We start from the raw sequence: 18349 nt of genomic DNA on the forward strand, positions 1-18349 counted from the left end.
ATATAGTAATTATACTGTATACTAATTACATACTATATTCTTTTATAATTACATATTATTATATAGAAATTATACTAGGAATATATACTAACCTAATTTATATCAAAATTAACCTAATTTTAGAATAAGATTATTAGACTAATAATTAGATTCATAAAAAACAAAAAAACAAAAATTACTTAATGAAATTCAGATTTTAGAGCATATATCACAAAAATTACCAATTGAATCCTTATAAATAATGATAATGATAATGATGATAATAATAATAATTACATATTATTATATAGTAATTATACTATATATTAATTACATACTATATTTTTTATAATTACATATTATTATATAGTAATTATACTAGGAATATATACTAACCTAATTAACCTAATTTATATCAAAATTAACCTAATTTTAGAATAAGATTATTAGACTAATAATTAGATTCATAAAAAAAATTAATGAAATTCATATAATGATTCAAATGTTAGAGTATATATTATAAAAATTACCAATTAAATCCTTATAAAAAAAAATAATTACATATTATTATATGGTAATTATACTATATACTAATTACATACTTTTTTTTTTTTTTACAATTACATGTTATTATATAGTAATTATACTAGGAATATATATAACTAACCTAATTTATATCAAAATTAACCTAATATTAACAAAAGATTAGACTAATCACCAATTCAATCCAAAAAACAAAAAAAAAAAACAATAATAATTATTACAAAAAAAAAACAATAATAATTATTACAGAAAACAAAACAAAAAAAAAAAAATTGTACCAGGTCATCCATTTCTCAGTCTCTCTTCAATCTCTTCAGTCTCTCTCTCTCTCTCTCTCTCTCTCTCTCTCGCAATCGCGCGCGCTCTCTCTTTGCTCTCTCTCTTAAATTTTATTTCTTACATGTATGAGAAGCAAGAACATTTTTGTATTTATAGATTGGCGGGGCAATAGGATAGCGTGGATTTGTGAAGGTTTGATGACTAGGATTATTTAGTTTATATTTATTTAGTTTTCAATTGACAGTACGTAGTTCATTTTATGATTAATTAGGGGGGAAATGTTTGGAGAGTTTGGAGAGTTTTCTTGTCTAACCTTATTTTGTTGTCATTTTTTAACATGCTAAACCTAAAGCAAAAGAGCTTAAAAACAAACCAATTCCAAACTACAACAAATTGGTTGAGCTTTATGGAAAAGATAGAGCAACTGGGGAACAATCTAAAACTACATCGGAGATGAGGCAACGGTGGGCTACTTCAACCGAAGAGGGCTCTATGGAGAACATTGAAGATATTGATAATTTAGTTGCTCAAAATGAAGTTACTTTGGAGAGTTGTGATAATGTGGATGAAGCCTCCTCAAAAGCCAAAAGGAGAAAAACATCAAAAAATGAGGACATGGAACAAATTATGGGAGCAATTCAGGATGTTGCTTTAGCAATGAGAGAAGGAAATTCAGCACTTAGAGAAGGAAATTTAATTTTTGAGAGGAGCTTGGCACGTCTTCCCATTCCTGAGCAAGATGTGTTCCATCTCTTGGATGAGATAGGAATTGATTCTAGATTGCGAATGAGGGCTTATTGGCTATCCAGTGGAGGAGCGTAAGGAGCTATTGTTCACAATGATGTCTGATCCTTAAATTTCTCTAACAGTTAGACAAGAAATGTTCCAAGACAATTTTAGCTTCTAAAACCCTTTTCAATTGATCATTGAACTGTAAACTCTTGGGATTAATTTTTCTTTGGCACCAGCTTATGTTTATTTTTAGTTTTGCTTTCTAAAACAAGTCTGTTAGCAATTACAGATATGGTCATAGCTCATTATAACACTATCCTTTTTTCAGTGGCTTGAAGACTTTGTTTGCTTACATTCATTCATTTTTATGCTTTTTCACATCTTAGTTGTTTGGCATGATACAATGTCGTTGACTCCATGAGCTGACTTCTTAGGTCTTGTGTTATGTCCCTGGTTGTTCAATACTGTTTACTGTTATAGGTACTAGTTTAAATTGCCTTGTTATTGTACAAGAATTTCAGCCCTTGGTTTAATCTTGTTTGTAAATGATAAGGCTTTCTTTTTGGGCCTGGTCTAGACTTGCCTTAGTTGCTAGACCACTTGAATCTTGCTATTTTTTATTGAAAGTTTTAGACCCTATTTTATTAAAAAAAATAAAAAAGATTTTGCTTTATTAATTAGATGGACAAGGCATTCTCAATGGGCTCTATGTTTGGCAAATTCCAGTGTCTCATGTCATGATTCAAAGTAGCATTGGTTCCTAAGCGGATAAGTATGGTCATGAGAAAAAATGTTTCAGTGTGTGAAATTCTGCATTTTTTTGAGAAATTATTGTCATTTGTTTTAATTGAAATTTGTGTGTTATTGCTCAGTATTTAGCAGGGATATTCTCTTGAGAATTTTGAGTTGCTTTTTTTTTTTTTTTGAATAGTAAGTGGGCAAACACTTGAATTTAAATTACATAGTAGGATCTTATTTTTTGAGTTAATTCATAGAGTCACTCTCCCTAACTTTTTTTGTTTTTTTGGTCTCAATTCTTCTCCGAATTCTCAAAAAATTAAATTCACGTACTAAGAAAAATAAAAAATATATTAAAAATAATAATAATAAATGAAAGAAACACTCAAAATTCAATATTTTGTTGATTTTTTCAATAAACAAACAAACCAAACATTTTTTTTTCTTATTTTAATTATTATCAATTAAGGATGGCTTTTTTTTAGTATAATAAAAAAGCAGAAAAAATATTTAATCATAGACCAATGTTGATTATTTAATTCACATAAGAAAAAAAAATTATCAAAAAAAATATTGCATGCTATAGTCATAATTATTTAATCTAACAAATTAATCATAGACCAATGTTGCAAGTTCATTTTCAAATAGAGGTAAATTTGTCTATTTAAATAATTTCCTCTCTTTTCCATATTAATTTTTATAACATCCAAATAAGAGGAATGACTAATTACTCCCTTCTCCCTTACTAATTTTAAAAACATCTAAACAAGGTGGAGGATAACCATTTCCCTCTACTCTCCTCTCTCTCTAAACTTCCAATCAGGCCATTATACTCTGCTTTCCCTTCAAATCTTTCCAATTTTTGGGAATAAAAAATGATGGGTTATAAGTAATTAAAACCTCTCCAAATCCCTCCCCCTCATTCCTTAAAAACTTCCAAATAAGGTAATTTAATTACTCTCCCTCACTCTACTCTCCCTACTCTCCCTAACGTCCAAATAAAGCATTAGAGTTAAGGTGGTGGCTTTGCTGCTGGTTGTGTACTGTGATTTTGGCTTCTGACTTTGCTACTGCTTAGCTATTGGCTGTTTAAAGGGTTAGATTGTTTGTTTTTTGTAAAATTGGTTGATTAGGCTTAATTTTGTTTAGTTTTACTATTGGTAATTTTGTTGTTGGACTAATTTTTTTGGCCTTGTATATTTTGTTTTAGATTTGGTCTATAAAATGAGGAAAATGTTAGAATTTCAAACTTTTTTACAAATTGCTGATGTGATGAGTGATTATTGGTAAGTAAAAAATAATATAAGTGGTAGGTCCAAATGCAAACCAATAAGAATTTGTTATTTTAACAGTTTGTAAAAATGTTGTAGAAAATCTTGATTATAACAATACTCTTAAAAGAATCAAGGCAAAAATGCAAAATTGGTCCTCTAACTTTCACATTTTTTCATTTCAGTTCTCTAACTTTCAGTTTTGTCAATTCAGTCCTTTAACTTTCAATTTTTGTCAATGTAGGACTCCGTTACAACTCAGTTAGTGGCTGCCATTAGACCCACTGAAACAACGCCATTTTGTATTTTTTTTAATTCGAAATTAAAAGAAAATAAGAAAAATCTCGAAAAAAAAGAAGGAAAAAGAAAACCGTCTTCTTCAACTCAGTTACCGTCTCTGGAACTCTTGCGTCGACCTCTACAACCTCAATCCCAAACTCCGCTCCTCTTCTTCTTCTTTCTCTCTGGATCTCGCCAAGCTCCGCCACATTGCCGCCGATACTCTCTCCCTCGATGGCAATGTCTCCAGCGTTCCATCTCCGTCCATCAAGTCCGCTTCCTTCTACTACAAAACCAGCCTCATCTGGCATGACCTTCGCTGCTTTGACCTCGCTTCCTCTTGCTTCGAGAAAGCCACCGATCTTCTCTCTAATTCTAACGCCGCCGCCGCCATCTCCGCCGACAATGAAGTGAAACTTTTCCTCAATGTCAATCTCGCCAGATCTCGTACCGCCTGGGAACTCTTAGACCGAAACCTCACTGTCGCTTTGCTTAGCTAGTCTAAGACCTTGCTCTCTGCTCTGATCACTACGATTCGCTCGCTAACCAGTACTTAGCCCAAGATTTTTTTTTTTTTTTTCTAGATTTTTCTTATTTTCTTTTAATTCCAAATTAAAAAAAAAAAATGCAAAACGACATCGTTTCAGTGGGTCTAATGGAAGTTAGAGGACTGAAATTAAAAAATGTGAAAATTAGAGGGTCAATTTTGTATTTTTGCCAAGAACCAAGGACATTATTAAGGAGGCAAAAGTATAATTTTATAAAATAAAATTCTTAAAATTAGTACCCACATATATAATAATATATTTTCAAAAAAATTTGGGGGAAAGTCAAATCATGGCTCCGTGCATGCCATCCAAATATGTTAAAAAGATGGAGCCATTTAAACAATTTTTTTAAAAAAATTATTTTAAATAATACTAAACAAAAAACAAAATCTATTAAATAACACATTTCGTAAACATTTTCAATTAAATTTTTAATAGAAACAGAAAGATTAAACAAATATAATTTGCCAATAGATTTGTACGGATTTTACAAAATAAAGAGAAATTAAATGTCAATGACTAATCTGGTAATTAAATTTAAATTGACTAAATTAAATACCAGCCTAAAATATTCTATCAAATAAAATTGAATGCCAAAAAAAAGAAAAAAGAAAAATCAGATAGTATGGGGTGTTTGATTCGTGTTTTCAAACAATTATTTTCAATTTTTAAACAACATCAGACATATTTCCACATACTTTTTTATCCACACGTATTCCTACAAATATTTTCAAACAACAATTTCCAGTTTTTAAACGGATGTAACAAACGGACGGCCAAAATGGCCAAATGGCCATAAAATCCTAACTATCTAGTTAGTAGTTCTAGTTACCAAATTATATTATTTACTTGTATCTCGAGTCTTAAAGATTCGATTTTGGTCTATAAATCGAGTTTCAAAGACTCGATTTCTATGGTCTGATGTTGATTTTTTTCCTACTTGAAAATCGAGTCTCTAAGGCTTGATTTATAAACCAAAAAAATTTAAAAAAATTTCAACTCTTAAGTCTCTCTTACAAGCCAAAAAAAAAAAAAAAAAATTTAAGAAATCCAGAAACACAACAATCAGATCAAAGGGAAAAAGAATCGGATCAGATAAGAGAGGTGACCTGCCCAGAACATATCATAGAAGAACCCAGAGAAAAAAAAAAAAAAAAAAAAAACCAGAAACAAAAAGAGAGAAGAACCTGGATCGGTAGGCCTGGGTTGCCGAGCACCGCGCTGCATGGCCTAGGTCGCACCTCTCTCTCTGTTTTTGGTGCTTTTTTTTTTTTTTTTTTTTTTTTTTTTTTTTTTCTCTGGGTTCTTCTGGGTCTGGGATGTTCTTTGAAATTTATAAGGTTTATAAATCGAGCCTTAGAGACTCGATTTTCATGTAATCACGTAAAAAAATATGCCACATCGAAAATAATTAGACCATGAAAATCAAGTCCCTGAGATTCGATTTATAGGACAAAATCGACTCTTTTAAACTTGAGATGTTAATAAATAATATAGTTTGGTAGAGGTTTTGAGCGAAATAACCTCCTTCAGCCTTTCTATTTTGTAAGTTAGACAACGTTTGAAACAATTTTGGAAAATAGCATCTCGAGTTTCAAAAAATCGAGATCCACTTAAAAAACTCGACCTTCAAATACTCGCTTTTCGTTATTTTATTCCAACTGACGTGGACAATGTTGCCACCTAGATCTCGAGTCTTTGAGACTTGAGATCCTTGAATTTTATTCCGACTTTTATTTAACCAAATTTTATTTAATTTATTTTGTGTACGAAATAAATTAAATAAAAATACAAGGATATCGAGTCTTATAGACTCGAGATCTTTGAATTTTTAAACAAATTTTATTTAACCAAATTTTATTTAATTTATTTATTAAATAAAAATACAAGGATCTCGAGTCTTGAAGACTCGAGATCCTTGAGTTTTTAAACAAATTTTATTTAACCAAATTTATTTAATTTATTTTGTGTACTAAATAAATTAAATAAAAATACAAGGATTTTGAGTCTTAAAGACTCGAGATCCTAAAAATTAAATTACCCACTACAGCTACAGCACTTTACGTTCGTGGGGGTAAAAATGCAAGTAACTCGAGTCTTATAGACTCGAGTTCTACTGGGGAAAATTATTAAAACAGAACACTTTGAACACTCAGCCCGTATAACACACTTATCTAACATTCTACACAGCCTTCTCACCCAAAAACAGAGTATCCTCACTGAGTCTCTCAGCCTCACTAACTCTTACCCTCACTAACTCTCACTCACCCATAACTCCTACACCACATTGCCTCTCACTCTCCCTCATCACACTGCCTCTCTCACTGCTCTTCCCTCTCAACAAATTGATATCTCAGGTAAGGGTTTGCATAATTTGATTGTCATTGTAGTTGGGTATTAGTTGTCTATGGGTTTGGGTTAAAGAGTTTGACTAATTATTTTGTACATAGTTGACATAACTTAGTTAATTTACTTATATTGTGTGTTATAGAAGTTTGTTTTGTTAGTGTTAATTTTTTGAGTATTTATTTGCCCATTTTGTGTGTTACAATTATTTTTGACTTTATTCATCATTATTTTGGGTATGAAATGGGTAGTGATTGAATGGAATGAATGGGTATCATAATATCTTAAAATGTGGTTACCTACAATACATGACTGTATAAGGAATTGGTCATTTTGGAAACGATTTGGTATTTGGAAATGACATTTGAGAATTATTTGATCTTTTTATGTTGATCAGGTTAGTGGAAAACTAAGGCTTGTTTGAAAGCTAAGAAATATAAGTTTTATTTAGAATTGTACGGACTATGGTAAAGGAATTAGGTGATATCATTTGTTTTCTGCCTTTGATGAAAATCTTAACATTGGAATTGTTATCATGAACAGTTTAGAGTAATCATAAACAGTTTAGAGTAATGCTCATTTGTTTTCTGCTCATAAACAGTTTAGAGTAATGCTCATAAACAATTTAGAGTAATCATGAATTGTTTTCTGCCTTAGAGTAATGCTCATCCAGTTTAGATATCATTTGTTTTCTGCGTTATGACTAATCATAAACAGTTTAGAGTAATGCTCATACCATGTTTTTAACTTGTATTATGGTATATTACTTGCCAAGCGATGGTCTAAGGTTTTGAGTGTGGTAACTTATATTTCTGTTCTAAAGTCTGGATCAGAACCATATGTTTACATAAGATCTACCTTAATTAGTTTGTTGAGTATCAATAGGCGACTCCAATGTTTTGCAACTAAGGTTGGGTGGTTATTGCTGTTGTCTGGACCTGTGGGCATGTACTGGTGAAATAACTGGATGGTTCGTTAGTTTTAATTGTCTGTGTGTGTTAGTTGATTAAATTGTGTTCTTGTTAAATTGTGTTCTTGTTATCAACTAACTAACATAGTAACTTGACTTGAACAGGTTCACAATGCCTGAAATTGATATAATCCTATACCACGGTGGTCCGCTTAAGAATGTCAATGCGAACAAGGGATTGCCATTTGAAGGGCCGGGTATAAAGACCTATTATACCCAAATTGATCGTAGGTTGAAGACCCTTGACGAATTGAAGAAGATTATCATGGAAGAGTTGTGTGAGAATCCTGCTATACACAACATACAAATTACTTATCGTATGCCAAACGAAATCTTGAAGCATCGGATTAATTACAAGTATATGGTGATAGAAACAGACAAACATGTAAAGATCATGTTTGACAAGTTGGAAAGAATAGGTGAAGTAACTAACATTGAGTTGTACATACAATTGGAGCCGCGTGCAGTTTGGGAAGAGGATATCCAACAAACGACTACAAGCTTACAGGTTATGGTTCCAGATGCTCAATATGAGTATTCTACACATGTAGAGGATGATTATGTTCATGCCGATGGTGATGTTCATGTTGATGGTGATGATGATGATGATGATGATGATGACTATGTTGATGAGACTACTGCCATTAACAATGATGATGACGATGATGATGACGACTATGTTGATGAGAATATTGCCATTAATGGTGAAGATTTTGTGGATAGAGATGAGTATGAAGACACGATTGGCAGAGACCTTGGGGACTTTGAGAGGGACCTTGGGGACTTTGAGAGGGTAACCTCATGTAATTTCCCGATAATTTGAGTTTGTGAACTTACTTTTACTTTTGGTTAGTTTATTATGTTCTAATATGTTCAACAGTTTGGCCGAGAGAAAAGAACCCAGAAACCCAAAACCTAAACTTAGACAATAGCTATAGCAAATCATGCAAAACCACTAAACTAAATCATCAACTTGTAGAACAAACCAACAAATTCAAACATGATGCAAAACCAATTACATCAAATTCAATCATTTTTAAAAAAACACAATTAATAAAAAAAATAATAAAAAAATAAAAAAAACCCAAAAAGATCCAAACCCTAGGTCAAATCATGAAATTCATAAATCTAAAATTGGAGAGAGAGAGAGAGAGGAGTCTAAGAAGCAAAAACGAGAAAGCACTCAGAAGAAAGAGAGAGTACCTTCGGACAAGACTATACAAGTACACAACGCAAAGCCATCACACAACTTATAATCTAAGCAAACCAACAACACAACAGTAATAATCAAAGCTAACAAGAACCCACTTTGCACTATGGAAATCTCATGGTCAATGAGCACATTAAGTGATTTGATCGTTATATCCTAAAATGGTGTGTTGGAACTTTCATATGATCAGATACCATCTAATAATGACTTTTTCTCATTCATTTAAACCGACCAACAAATACCAACTATGACCGATACAAGCAGGAGCAAAAATGGTCCCTAATTCACATATATCCTGCTCAACGAATTACCAAATGCACAGAGTCAGTAAAAAACTATAGGAATTCCAGACAACCCATTGGTCAAAATGGAAAACATTTTTCTTATTAGTAAGCAACTCTTTTTGATGTATGGGCCTGCTCCATCTAAGGGTGATGATTTCAGCTAAGCTAAACATCAAAATTTTTCATTCCAATTCCCAAAATTTTAACCCTTCTTATTCTCTCAACAAGCTATGAGCAACTAAAAGGTGAAAAAACCTATACAACATTAGTCCTACAATAACTCACCCATAATGTTCCAAAACTTTTTAGCATTTCCAATTAAACATTTTTCAATTACCCCATATTTAATAACATAAACAAACACACAAAAAACTTTATAAACTATCACAATAGATGAACCAAAATTGGAAATAGCATACCCAATAAAGTAAAAAGAAACAAGCATAAAAAAATGCATATATGAATCACTGCATAACCAGGTTTCTATTTCTTTAAAAGATGTTGCTATCATTAGAAAATGGGAAGATATGCTTTAATGAGTCATTAGATATACCACTACGGAAAGAGTTAATAAGCACCAAATTTTGAAGAATCTCAGAACAAACTACTTAAATAATTTAGAATTTCTTCAATAACCTGTTCCCATAAACAGAACGGACAAGCCTTCTAACACAATTACAACAAATGGACCCAGCAAAAAGACATCAACAATTAGTTCAGAATAAGCCCTCAATAACAAATATGATTCAAGGTATCACCTGTATATTTCACCAAAAAAGAAAAATAAATTTCTCTAAATATACATGCCAAGCCTTGGCTTTTTAAATCATCTGCCTAACACCGGACAGTTACTTAAGGGGGAAACACTGAATGTCCATGGAAATCAAATAGCTTTATTGGTATTTTATATAACCCAATCCAGATTTTTTAGGGACAAAAAATCCTGAAATGCCAAGACATTAAAGTAAAAGAAACAGAAGAAGAAATTAGAGGAGAAAGTGAGAAAAGATTATTAGGTGCAGTGAATCTCTATTTCTTTCATGAGATGTGCTACCACTAACACTGAGCTACGAAAACCCAAAATTTCAAGAACCCAAAACAGAAAACAACTCAAATTTACAATACCCATCACACAGATCAAAAAATCGCATAAAGAAAAATGAGAAGAAGAGAACCTAGAACCTGAAAAGAGAGAGCACGAACGGCAGACGAACGGCGGGCTACGAGCGGCGGGCTACGAACGGCGGGCTACGAGCGGCGGGCTACGAACGGCTTCAGAGTGAGTTTGAGAGTGAGAGAGGGCGGAGTTTTAGAGTGAGTTTGAGAGTGAGAGAGGGCGGAGTCTTAGAGTGAGTGAGGTTGAAAGGGTTCTGTCACTTTCAAATGTGCCGTTTGAAAGTGCTTCTGGTTTTTGTGTTGCTGGTTGCAAGAAATCGAGTCTTATAGACTCGATTTCCCGTGGCTCCACGTGGAAATTTTGTCCACGTAAGGTAGAATGAAAACAACGAACTCGAGTTTCTAAAACTCAAGTTCTAATTAGATCTCGAGTTTCAGAAACTCGAGATGCTATTATTACAAATTGTTCCGAATCCGGCCAACTAACAAAATTGTTGCCGTACTGAGTTTATTTAGCAAGGGTGTTCTAGTTTGGTAACTAGAACTACTAACTAGTTAGGTTTTTATGTCCATTTGGCCATTTTGGCCCAAACGGACCCTATAAAACCCCAGTCCAGTCCACACTTCTCTCCATCGTTTCTTCCTCAGGAAACTCAGGAGTTGGATTGTTTCTCAAGAAAACGAAAACGAAAGCAAAAGAAAATGGCATCGTCGAAATCATCAACACCACCACCAGGGGGAACTACCGATGCAGAGAGAGAAAAAGCGTTGGATCAATTGCTCACTGTCTTGGCTTTCTGCGAAGACGACAAACTCCATATCTTGCTCAGCAGGCTTCTCCCTTTCGCTATTTCCTCTCTATCTTTTCAATCCTCCCTAGTCCGCAACAAGGTCTCTTCTCTCTCTCTCTCTCTCTCTCTCTCTCTACCCATTTATTTATTTTCTGATTCATGCTGTTGCTGTGTCAAATTTTCTCAATTATTAAAACCATTTTAATGCATAAGTACTGCTTTCTGAACCTGAAAATGGAAAATGAATGAGCAACGACAATAGGGAGGACTCGAAAAATTGACCAGTGCCCAGATTCTGAATTTTCAATTTTATGTTCTGGCGAGAGGGTTTCTCAATCACTAACACAATTTTAATGCGTAAGTACTGCTTTCTGAACCTGAAAATGGAGAATGAATTGACAATGACAAAAGGGTAGGACTCGAAAAATTGACAAGTACCCAGATTGTGAATTTTCAATTTTATGCTCTTATTTTTTGTGTCCTGGCGAGAGGTTTTCTCAATTACTAATATATTGTTAATGCATAAGTACTGCTTTCTGAATTTGAAAATGGAAAATGAATGAGCAACGACTAAAGGTTAGGACTTGAAAAATTGACAAGTACCCGGATTGTGAATTTTCAATTTTATGTTCTTATTGTTGTGTTCTGGCGAGAGGTTTTCTCAATTACTAACACATTTTTAATGCATAAGTACTACTTTCTGAACCTGAAAATGGAAAATGAATGAGCAACAACAAAAGGCTAGGTCTCGAAAACTTGACCAGTACCCGGATTGTGAAAATTCAATATATGTTCTTATTGTTGTGTTGTGGCAAAAGATCGGGGCACTTGGTGCAATGGCAAGTGCCTTCCCCCCAAAAGTGACAAGTTGTGAGTTTGAAGAAAAAATAAAAAATAGGGTAAGGCTGCCTACCAATGACCTCTCTTAGACCGTGTAAAAGTAAGAGCTTTGTGCGCTAGATAGAAATGGAAAGTTTATTTTGATGGAAATGGAATGTTTGATGTTTGTTCTTACTACATGTGATCAACATTTATCTCTACTCTAGTGTATCCTTATTTTGCTGTATACTTTATTTTCTACACATGTAGGGTAATAGATGTATACTTTGGTATTTGAATTGCCAAGAGCCTTGTAGCTCAACTGGTACCTTTTGGTGTTTCCAACGGAGACGTTCCGGGCTTAAATCCCTTCCTCCAACTATCAAATTATCAAAAACTTTGGTATTTGAATTAAAAGCCTCCAAGGTTAATAACTTCCATGTCGTGACAGGTTCTTGAGATATTGAGTCATGTAAACAAGAGAGTGAAACATCAGCCTGAGATTGCTTTACCGCTATTGGAGTTATGGAAAATGTATTCAGAAGCCAATGCTGCTCCAATGGTTAGAAATTTTTGCATTGTGTATATTGAAATGGCATTTGAACGTGTTCAAGCAAAGGTATGTTTGTTTTCTCCAGTCTACATCTTTTTTAGGAAATTATTTTGCCTAGTTTGGAATGACAGCATGCCATACTAGCAATTTGGAATTAATGATGATACCTGATGGTAATAGCAAAAAGAAGAGTTGGCACCTATGCTTTTGGTGAACATTTCAAAGCTTCCTCTTCAGCACCAAGAGATTATCCTGAGAATTGCAACCAAGGTATCTTTTTGTCCTATCTGCTTTAAAAATAGATTGTTGATGCCGCCCTGGAAAACTTAGAATGATTTTTGTTAGTTTATGAGGATAGGAAGGAAATAGAGGAATTGTGACTGGGTGGCTGCATTGAGCGGCCATTCTTTTTCTTTGCTGGAATTTTAACATTTATGCACTCTGTCTTGATTTTTCATACCATTTGTTCATTTCCTGTGTACTGTGGATGTTATTTGCTTTCTTTCCTTTGAATAAAATATTTATCTTTATTAATTAAAAAAAAAAGGAAGGAAATAGAGGAAAATTAGGTGTGGCGAGTGCATCTTCTTGGACAGACTATCTCAAAGTCTAATCCTATGTTTGAAAGGAAACATTTTTATTTTATTGTTTTTCCTAGAACATGTCAGGGTGCAGCCTAGTGGTTGGAGGCTTGGGATGAGCTGTAGACTTAGTCATATGGGTTCAATCCTCACTAGGAGTTCTCTTGGATTAGGTCATGTATTCGTGGTTTACTCTTAGGGATCGGTCCAAAGGACCTTTCCTTGGTGAGGTTCCAGTTCTTTTTTTGCCAGAACAAAGATCAGAAAAAAAAAAATTCATTGCTTGCTTCTAGAACCATACAATGACACATATTCATAGAGGCTTAGAACATTCAAAACTTCTCTTGTAACTAAGATAATAAATACTTGACTTCTTGGAGAACTAAGAATTTGGCTTATTTAAGGATGACTCCTCTAGAATTTGAATACTCAAAAATAATTTTAGATTTATTAGTTGCTTTATTCCCATCAACAACTGAGCTCCAACTATTGAAAAGCTTGATATCTTTCCAAAAGTTCTTGACTGATACATTGGAAGTCTGATACAATTATTTCTGAAATTGGTTTCCCTTTCCACTTGACTAGGAATTTCTGGTACCCTTCCTTTCTTGTAGAGACAAGTTGTTCATCAAGGACATCTTTTATCATGTCTGGTTTCATAGGTACCACAAGCAGTCTAAGAGCTTTATTGTTTTCATTCAGTGCTTCATGGTGCTCAGAATAAGGGTTGAGATTCTCCACATTGAAATAGAGCTGACGCTAAGATCTTTTGGGAGCTCAAGTAGATATGCATTTAGCCTAAGCCTTTTGAGTAGCTAATAAGGTTCATGTGTAATATTTTAAATGCTCCTTTGGCAAATTGTTTAGGTTGTTACCATAACTTTGTCATAATTTTTTTTTTTTTTTGTTTTGTTTTTTGATAAGTAATAAACTTCATTGGAATTGAAAAAGGACAAAAAGATATAACAAGGCACACAGGCAGTGTGCTAAGAGGCAACAAAGAAAAAGAAAACTAAATAGCAATGAAAGTACACAAATCAAGCATTTCAGGCAGAGACATGAAAGTAACAGCACCCTAAGCATTTACCCATTCAAACAGAGTCTGAAAGAAGACAAGCTTCAACTCATGAATCGACCTTTCATCCCCTTCAAAAGGATGTGTATCTGCATGAGACTTGAATTGCTCAGAGCTAATAGCAATCTTCTTTTAAACTTCTTCATGGATCTCATAGATATGCCTCACGAAATCCTCAGCCTTTCGGCTTGTTCTAATATCTGTTGGTAACGGATAAGGTCAATAGGTTGGCTTGGCTTTTAATCCTGTGGCAATTTCAAATGGTGACCGACCTGTTATTTTATTATTAGAATTGTTATAAGAAAATTATGCTGCAGGCAGAATCACATGCATGATTGTACATTTTCCCCAACAAGGTATCATAAAAGGTTTCTTGAACTTTGGTTAATAACCTCTGTCTGACTAACCATCGGTCTTATGGTAGTAGGCATTTGAGCACTCAGCTTAGTAACCATATTATTCATAAGGTCTTCCAAAAGTAGCTCATATATATATATATATATTTTTTTTTTTTGGAAAAAATAAGGAAATAAAAATTCTTTAATATCTCAAAGGGGTGTAACCTATGTAAAAGGGAAGTATTTGAGAGGTGCACCAAGAAATCATGTAAAAGTAAAAGGATCAAGAAATTATAACAAAAGAGGGAAAAAGGCCATGATTTACTCTAGAGTTCGAGGATTCACTTTTAGGGTTTGAATGCTTCTTACAATGGCTCTAGAAAATTCCAGAAATTGTCCTTATTTCATATCTTGGCTACAAACAGCTTTTTAAATAAAACCCTACATGGCAATAAAACTAAAATACCTGACTTTAAAATCAAATAAAGCACTTAAAAAAAAAGGATAATCTGGCAGCAGCTCTGTTTTAGCATAAGACCCACATATAACAAACTTCCAGCAATCAAACTAGCTAGATAAATCCCTGGTGAGACTTGTAGTATCATTGTAGTCTGAAATAAAAATTCATGATTTAGAGTTCGGATTCTTACGTCTTTTGTAAACCTTTCCAAAATGCCTTGTGTCCTCGTTAGAGGCCTTTCCTACACAAAAATATCTTAGTGTTCTTAATGAGTTTCTCAAGGTAAACCGACCAGCTAAAGTTGGAAACGGCTGAATGGTGGAAAAAGATTCTCATAACTGACCTTAAATACAATTCAAATTAAGACTTAGTTGAGACAGTGAAAAGGATTCTCATGACTGACTCCGACCATGCTTGGAGTTAAGACGTGGTTGAGTTCAGTGAAAATTGGCAAAAGTTAGCTAACTTATTAATTCTAAGAAACAGCTTATGTGGCATTCCATTTTACATCTGGGTTTCTTTCGGAGTTATGGCAATTCACAAATATCGACTGTTGCTTGCTTTTAGGTGATTGGTGAATGTCATTCAAGTCAAATTGATGATGAAGTTACTGCCAAGTATAGATCAATAAATGATTCTCAGGATAGGGAGCTCTTCATTGAATTTTGTCTTCATACAGTTTTGTATCAACCACCATCTCAAAGGTACAGAAATCAATTTAGTTTTTTTGTGATACTTGATCACTAAGCATGTTGTTTGTTATATCATAGCTGACTTTGAAGACTCATGTTTCTTTGCAGTGGAGGATGTCCACCTGGACTTTCAATTGCTCAAGCCAGTCGTGTTAGTGGGAAAAATCAATTGAAAAGCGATATGCTTTTAACGACAAAGGTGAATTTATTATGGGGCAATTCAACTGCAATAAATTAGATGGCTTGTCCTATTTCCAATCCTACGTGGAAAAAAAAAAAAATCTAAAATAAATGAGCTGTGAGGTTGGTTGCTCAAGCTATTTCATTTATTTATTAGCAATCTAGAGCAAATTTTCATTTAGGATTGATCAAGTTATTTAGCTTTTCTAGGGTAAAGAATCAAGCCAACCTGAGCAATTAGGTGCTTATGATTAGTACATTCATCTTTCAAGATTATAGTTGATTGTTCAAGTCGTTTTTATTAATCCAATCTTGAGCTGACTTTAAGTATTTTGTTATTTTTCCAAACTGATTGTTGGAGCAAAAGCTCATTATATATCTAACATGCCTATTAAATAGCAAATGGTTTCATTGTTAATTGGTATCTAATCCAGGAAATGATTTATGTTCATAAAATTAAACTTCGTTTTTAACATTGTGGCCTTGCTTATGCTTTGTGGATATTTGTTTCTGTGTGTTTTGGGTACATTGGGTTGTGTCACTGAAGAAATTGAAGACAGAAATTTCTCTCAAGCAAATCATTAAATGCAAAAGCATTAATCAGATAGAGATATTGCCTGTAACTTACTCGCCATTCTCTTGAGCTTAATTCTGCAAAAGTCGTTTCCAAGTGCAATTTGAAGACCTGATTAAACCTATCTTATGCCACTATATAAGCTTTATATTGCGTGACTATTTGACATTGAAAAAGGTTGACACACCAAGAGCAATGGAGAGAACTTCTTGCCTTTCCTTCCTTGTGCCAAACTAAAAATTTTTAGATTTTGCCCACTCATCTTGTGATCCTAAAGAGAGTGATTGTGAGTTTATTTGAAACCACAAAGATTCTTTCCAGTGAGTTCACTGCAGCAAATCTTATTGGCATGTGGAATTCATAAGAAATTTTAATGATTGGGAGTTTGATGGGGTGGCTTCATTTTTCCATTTGTTAGATTCTCATATTCTTCTTAGGGAAAATAATGATAGGATGAGATAGAAGTTCAAGAGTACTAGGGAGTTCACTTTGCAATCTTTTAATGAGACATTACGTTTTTCCATTTGTTAGATTCTCATATTCTCCTTAGGGAAAGTAATGATAGGATGAGATGGAAGTTAAAGAGTACTGGGGAGTTCGCTTTGCAATCTTTTTATGAGATATTGCGGGGCTCATGCCCTCTGACTTTTCCTTGGAAGGCCATATGGAGGGCCAAGGCCCCCCAAAGAGGTTCTTTCTTTGTGTGGACAGTGGCTTGGGGGAAAATTCTCACTTTTGAGAATCTCATCAAGAGAGTTTATTCAATGGTGAGTTGGTGTTGTATGTGCCATTGTAGTGGGAAGATTGTGGATTACCTCTTGATTTATTGTAGCTTGGCTTTCAAGTTGTGGAGCTGTATATTCATGATGTTTGGGGTTTAGTGGGTTTTACCGGAGAAGGTTTTGATTTACCATGTGTGTGGTGATGTTGAGGCCCGAATTCAGATATATGGAATCTTATTCCTTTATGTTTGATGTGGACTATGTGGAGGGAACGAAGCCGGTGTACTTTTGAAGATGTGGAGTGCGCGTCATCTCAATTGCAAGCATCCTTCATTAGTTCTGTTTATGAGTGGTCTTTTGTATCGGGTCTTATTGATAGTAACTCTATTCACTCTTTTGAAGAATTAATTCATGTGTAGATATTTCTCCCATTGTAATTCTTTAGGCTACTTCGTGCTTATTCTCACAAAGTAGCCTCATTTCAATAATATTATTTTTACCTATAAAAAAAAAAAAAAAAAAAAAAAAAACTGCAGCAAATCTTAATGGAGGTCCTTGAAGTGACAGAGGTTTGGTTTGTGATGTGGAGAATATCACTGTAAATGGATGCCATAGGTTCTGGTACTATTTTGGTAAGAAGGTAAGCATGTGTTTGCAGACGTTATATAGAGAGTCTAGGTTACAAAGGTTTGAGAGTTCTGACTAATTGTAACTGTTCCTTTATAGTATATTTTCAATGGGATTGGATTTCCCGGAGTGGTTGTCCATTGAATAGGCTCTTCATTGGTTTTGCACTTCATTCCAAACCTTTGTGTTCTTACTTGTGTTGGTTTAGATTTGGTACATGTGGTTAATATATTTGTTTGCACTAGAATCCACAATAAACATGTTTAATTTCCTCTGTTTAGTTACATAGGGGTCAAAACATAATTTTCAGTTCAGAACTATACTCATCCAGCTCTCATGTATTGCAAACTCCTCCTTAGTGTAAAAATTAGCTGATTATCAACTTGCACCAACATATCTCTCCTTACACATGTATGCACGCAGTCTATATTGGTCAATGCCTTGAATTCTTTCATGAGATAGATATATATTTTTTTTTGTAAGCAGTTGGGGATCTTGAATGTTATTGAAGCCATGGAGTTCGCCCCTGAGCTTGTTTATCCTATATATGTGGCTGCTTGTGTAGATTGGTACGTCATAGTTCCTCTTGTATATTTATTTAAGTTAATTTAAATATTTCTTATCTTTTTTTTACTTTGGTTT

At 33.7% G+C, this 18349-nt stretch overlaps 2 protein-coding genes across 2 annotated transcripts in view; both read left to right on the forward strand.

The window, feature by feature from the left end:
- The first annotated feature begins 6674 nt into the window (after window positions 1-6674).
- On the forward strand, window positions 6675-8508 carry LOC126725107 (uncharacterized). Its single transcript, XM_050429662.1, has 2 exons — window positions 6675-6726; window positions 7791-8508. Exon 2 carries the CDS (start codon window positions 7798-7800, stop codon window positions 8506-8508), a length of 711 nt encoding a protein of 236 aa, XP_050285619.1. The 5' UTR covers window positions 6675-6726; window positions 7791-7797.
- A 2409-nt stretch (window positions 8509-10917) lies between these two features.
- Window positions 10918-18349, forward strand: part of LOC126723567 (uncharacterized) — a 40321-nt gene continuing 32889 nt past the window's right edge. Inside the window, exons 1-6 of the mRNA XM_050427130.1 lie at window positions 10918-11186; window positions 12357-12524; window positions 12639-12728; window positions 15480-15616; window positions 15713-15803; window positions 18194-18276. Of these exons, the coding sequence (XP_050283087.1) occupies window positions 10998-11186; window positions 12357-12524; window positions 12639-12728; window positions 15480-15616; window positions 15713-15803; window positions 18194-18276 (758 nt within the window). The 5' untranslated portion in view covers window positions 10918-10997. The remainder of the gene's footprint in view (window positions 11187-12356; window positions 12525-12638; window positions 12729-15479; window positions 15617-15712; window positions 15804-18193; window positions 18277-18349) is intronic.

This window comes from Quercus robur, chromosome 1 (assembly GCF_932294415.1).
Source record: "Quercus robur chromosome 1, dhQueRobu3.1, whole genome shotgun sequence".
NCBI lineage: Eukaryota > Viridiplantae > Streptophyta > Magnoliopsida > Fagales > Fagaceae > Quercus > Quercus robur.

Excerpts from the sequence above, each read along its gene's own strand:
- LOC126725107 (XM_050429662.1), top strand. The coding sequence starts at position 7,798 with ATGCCTGAAATTGATATAATCCTATACCACGGTGGTCCGCTTAAGAAT.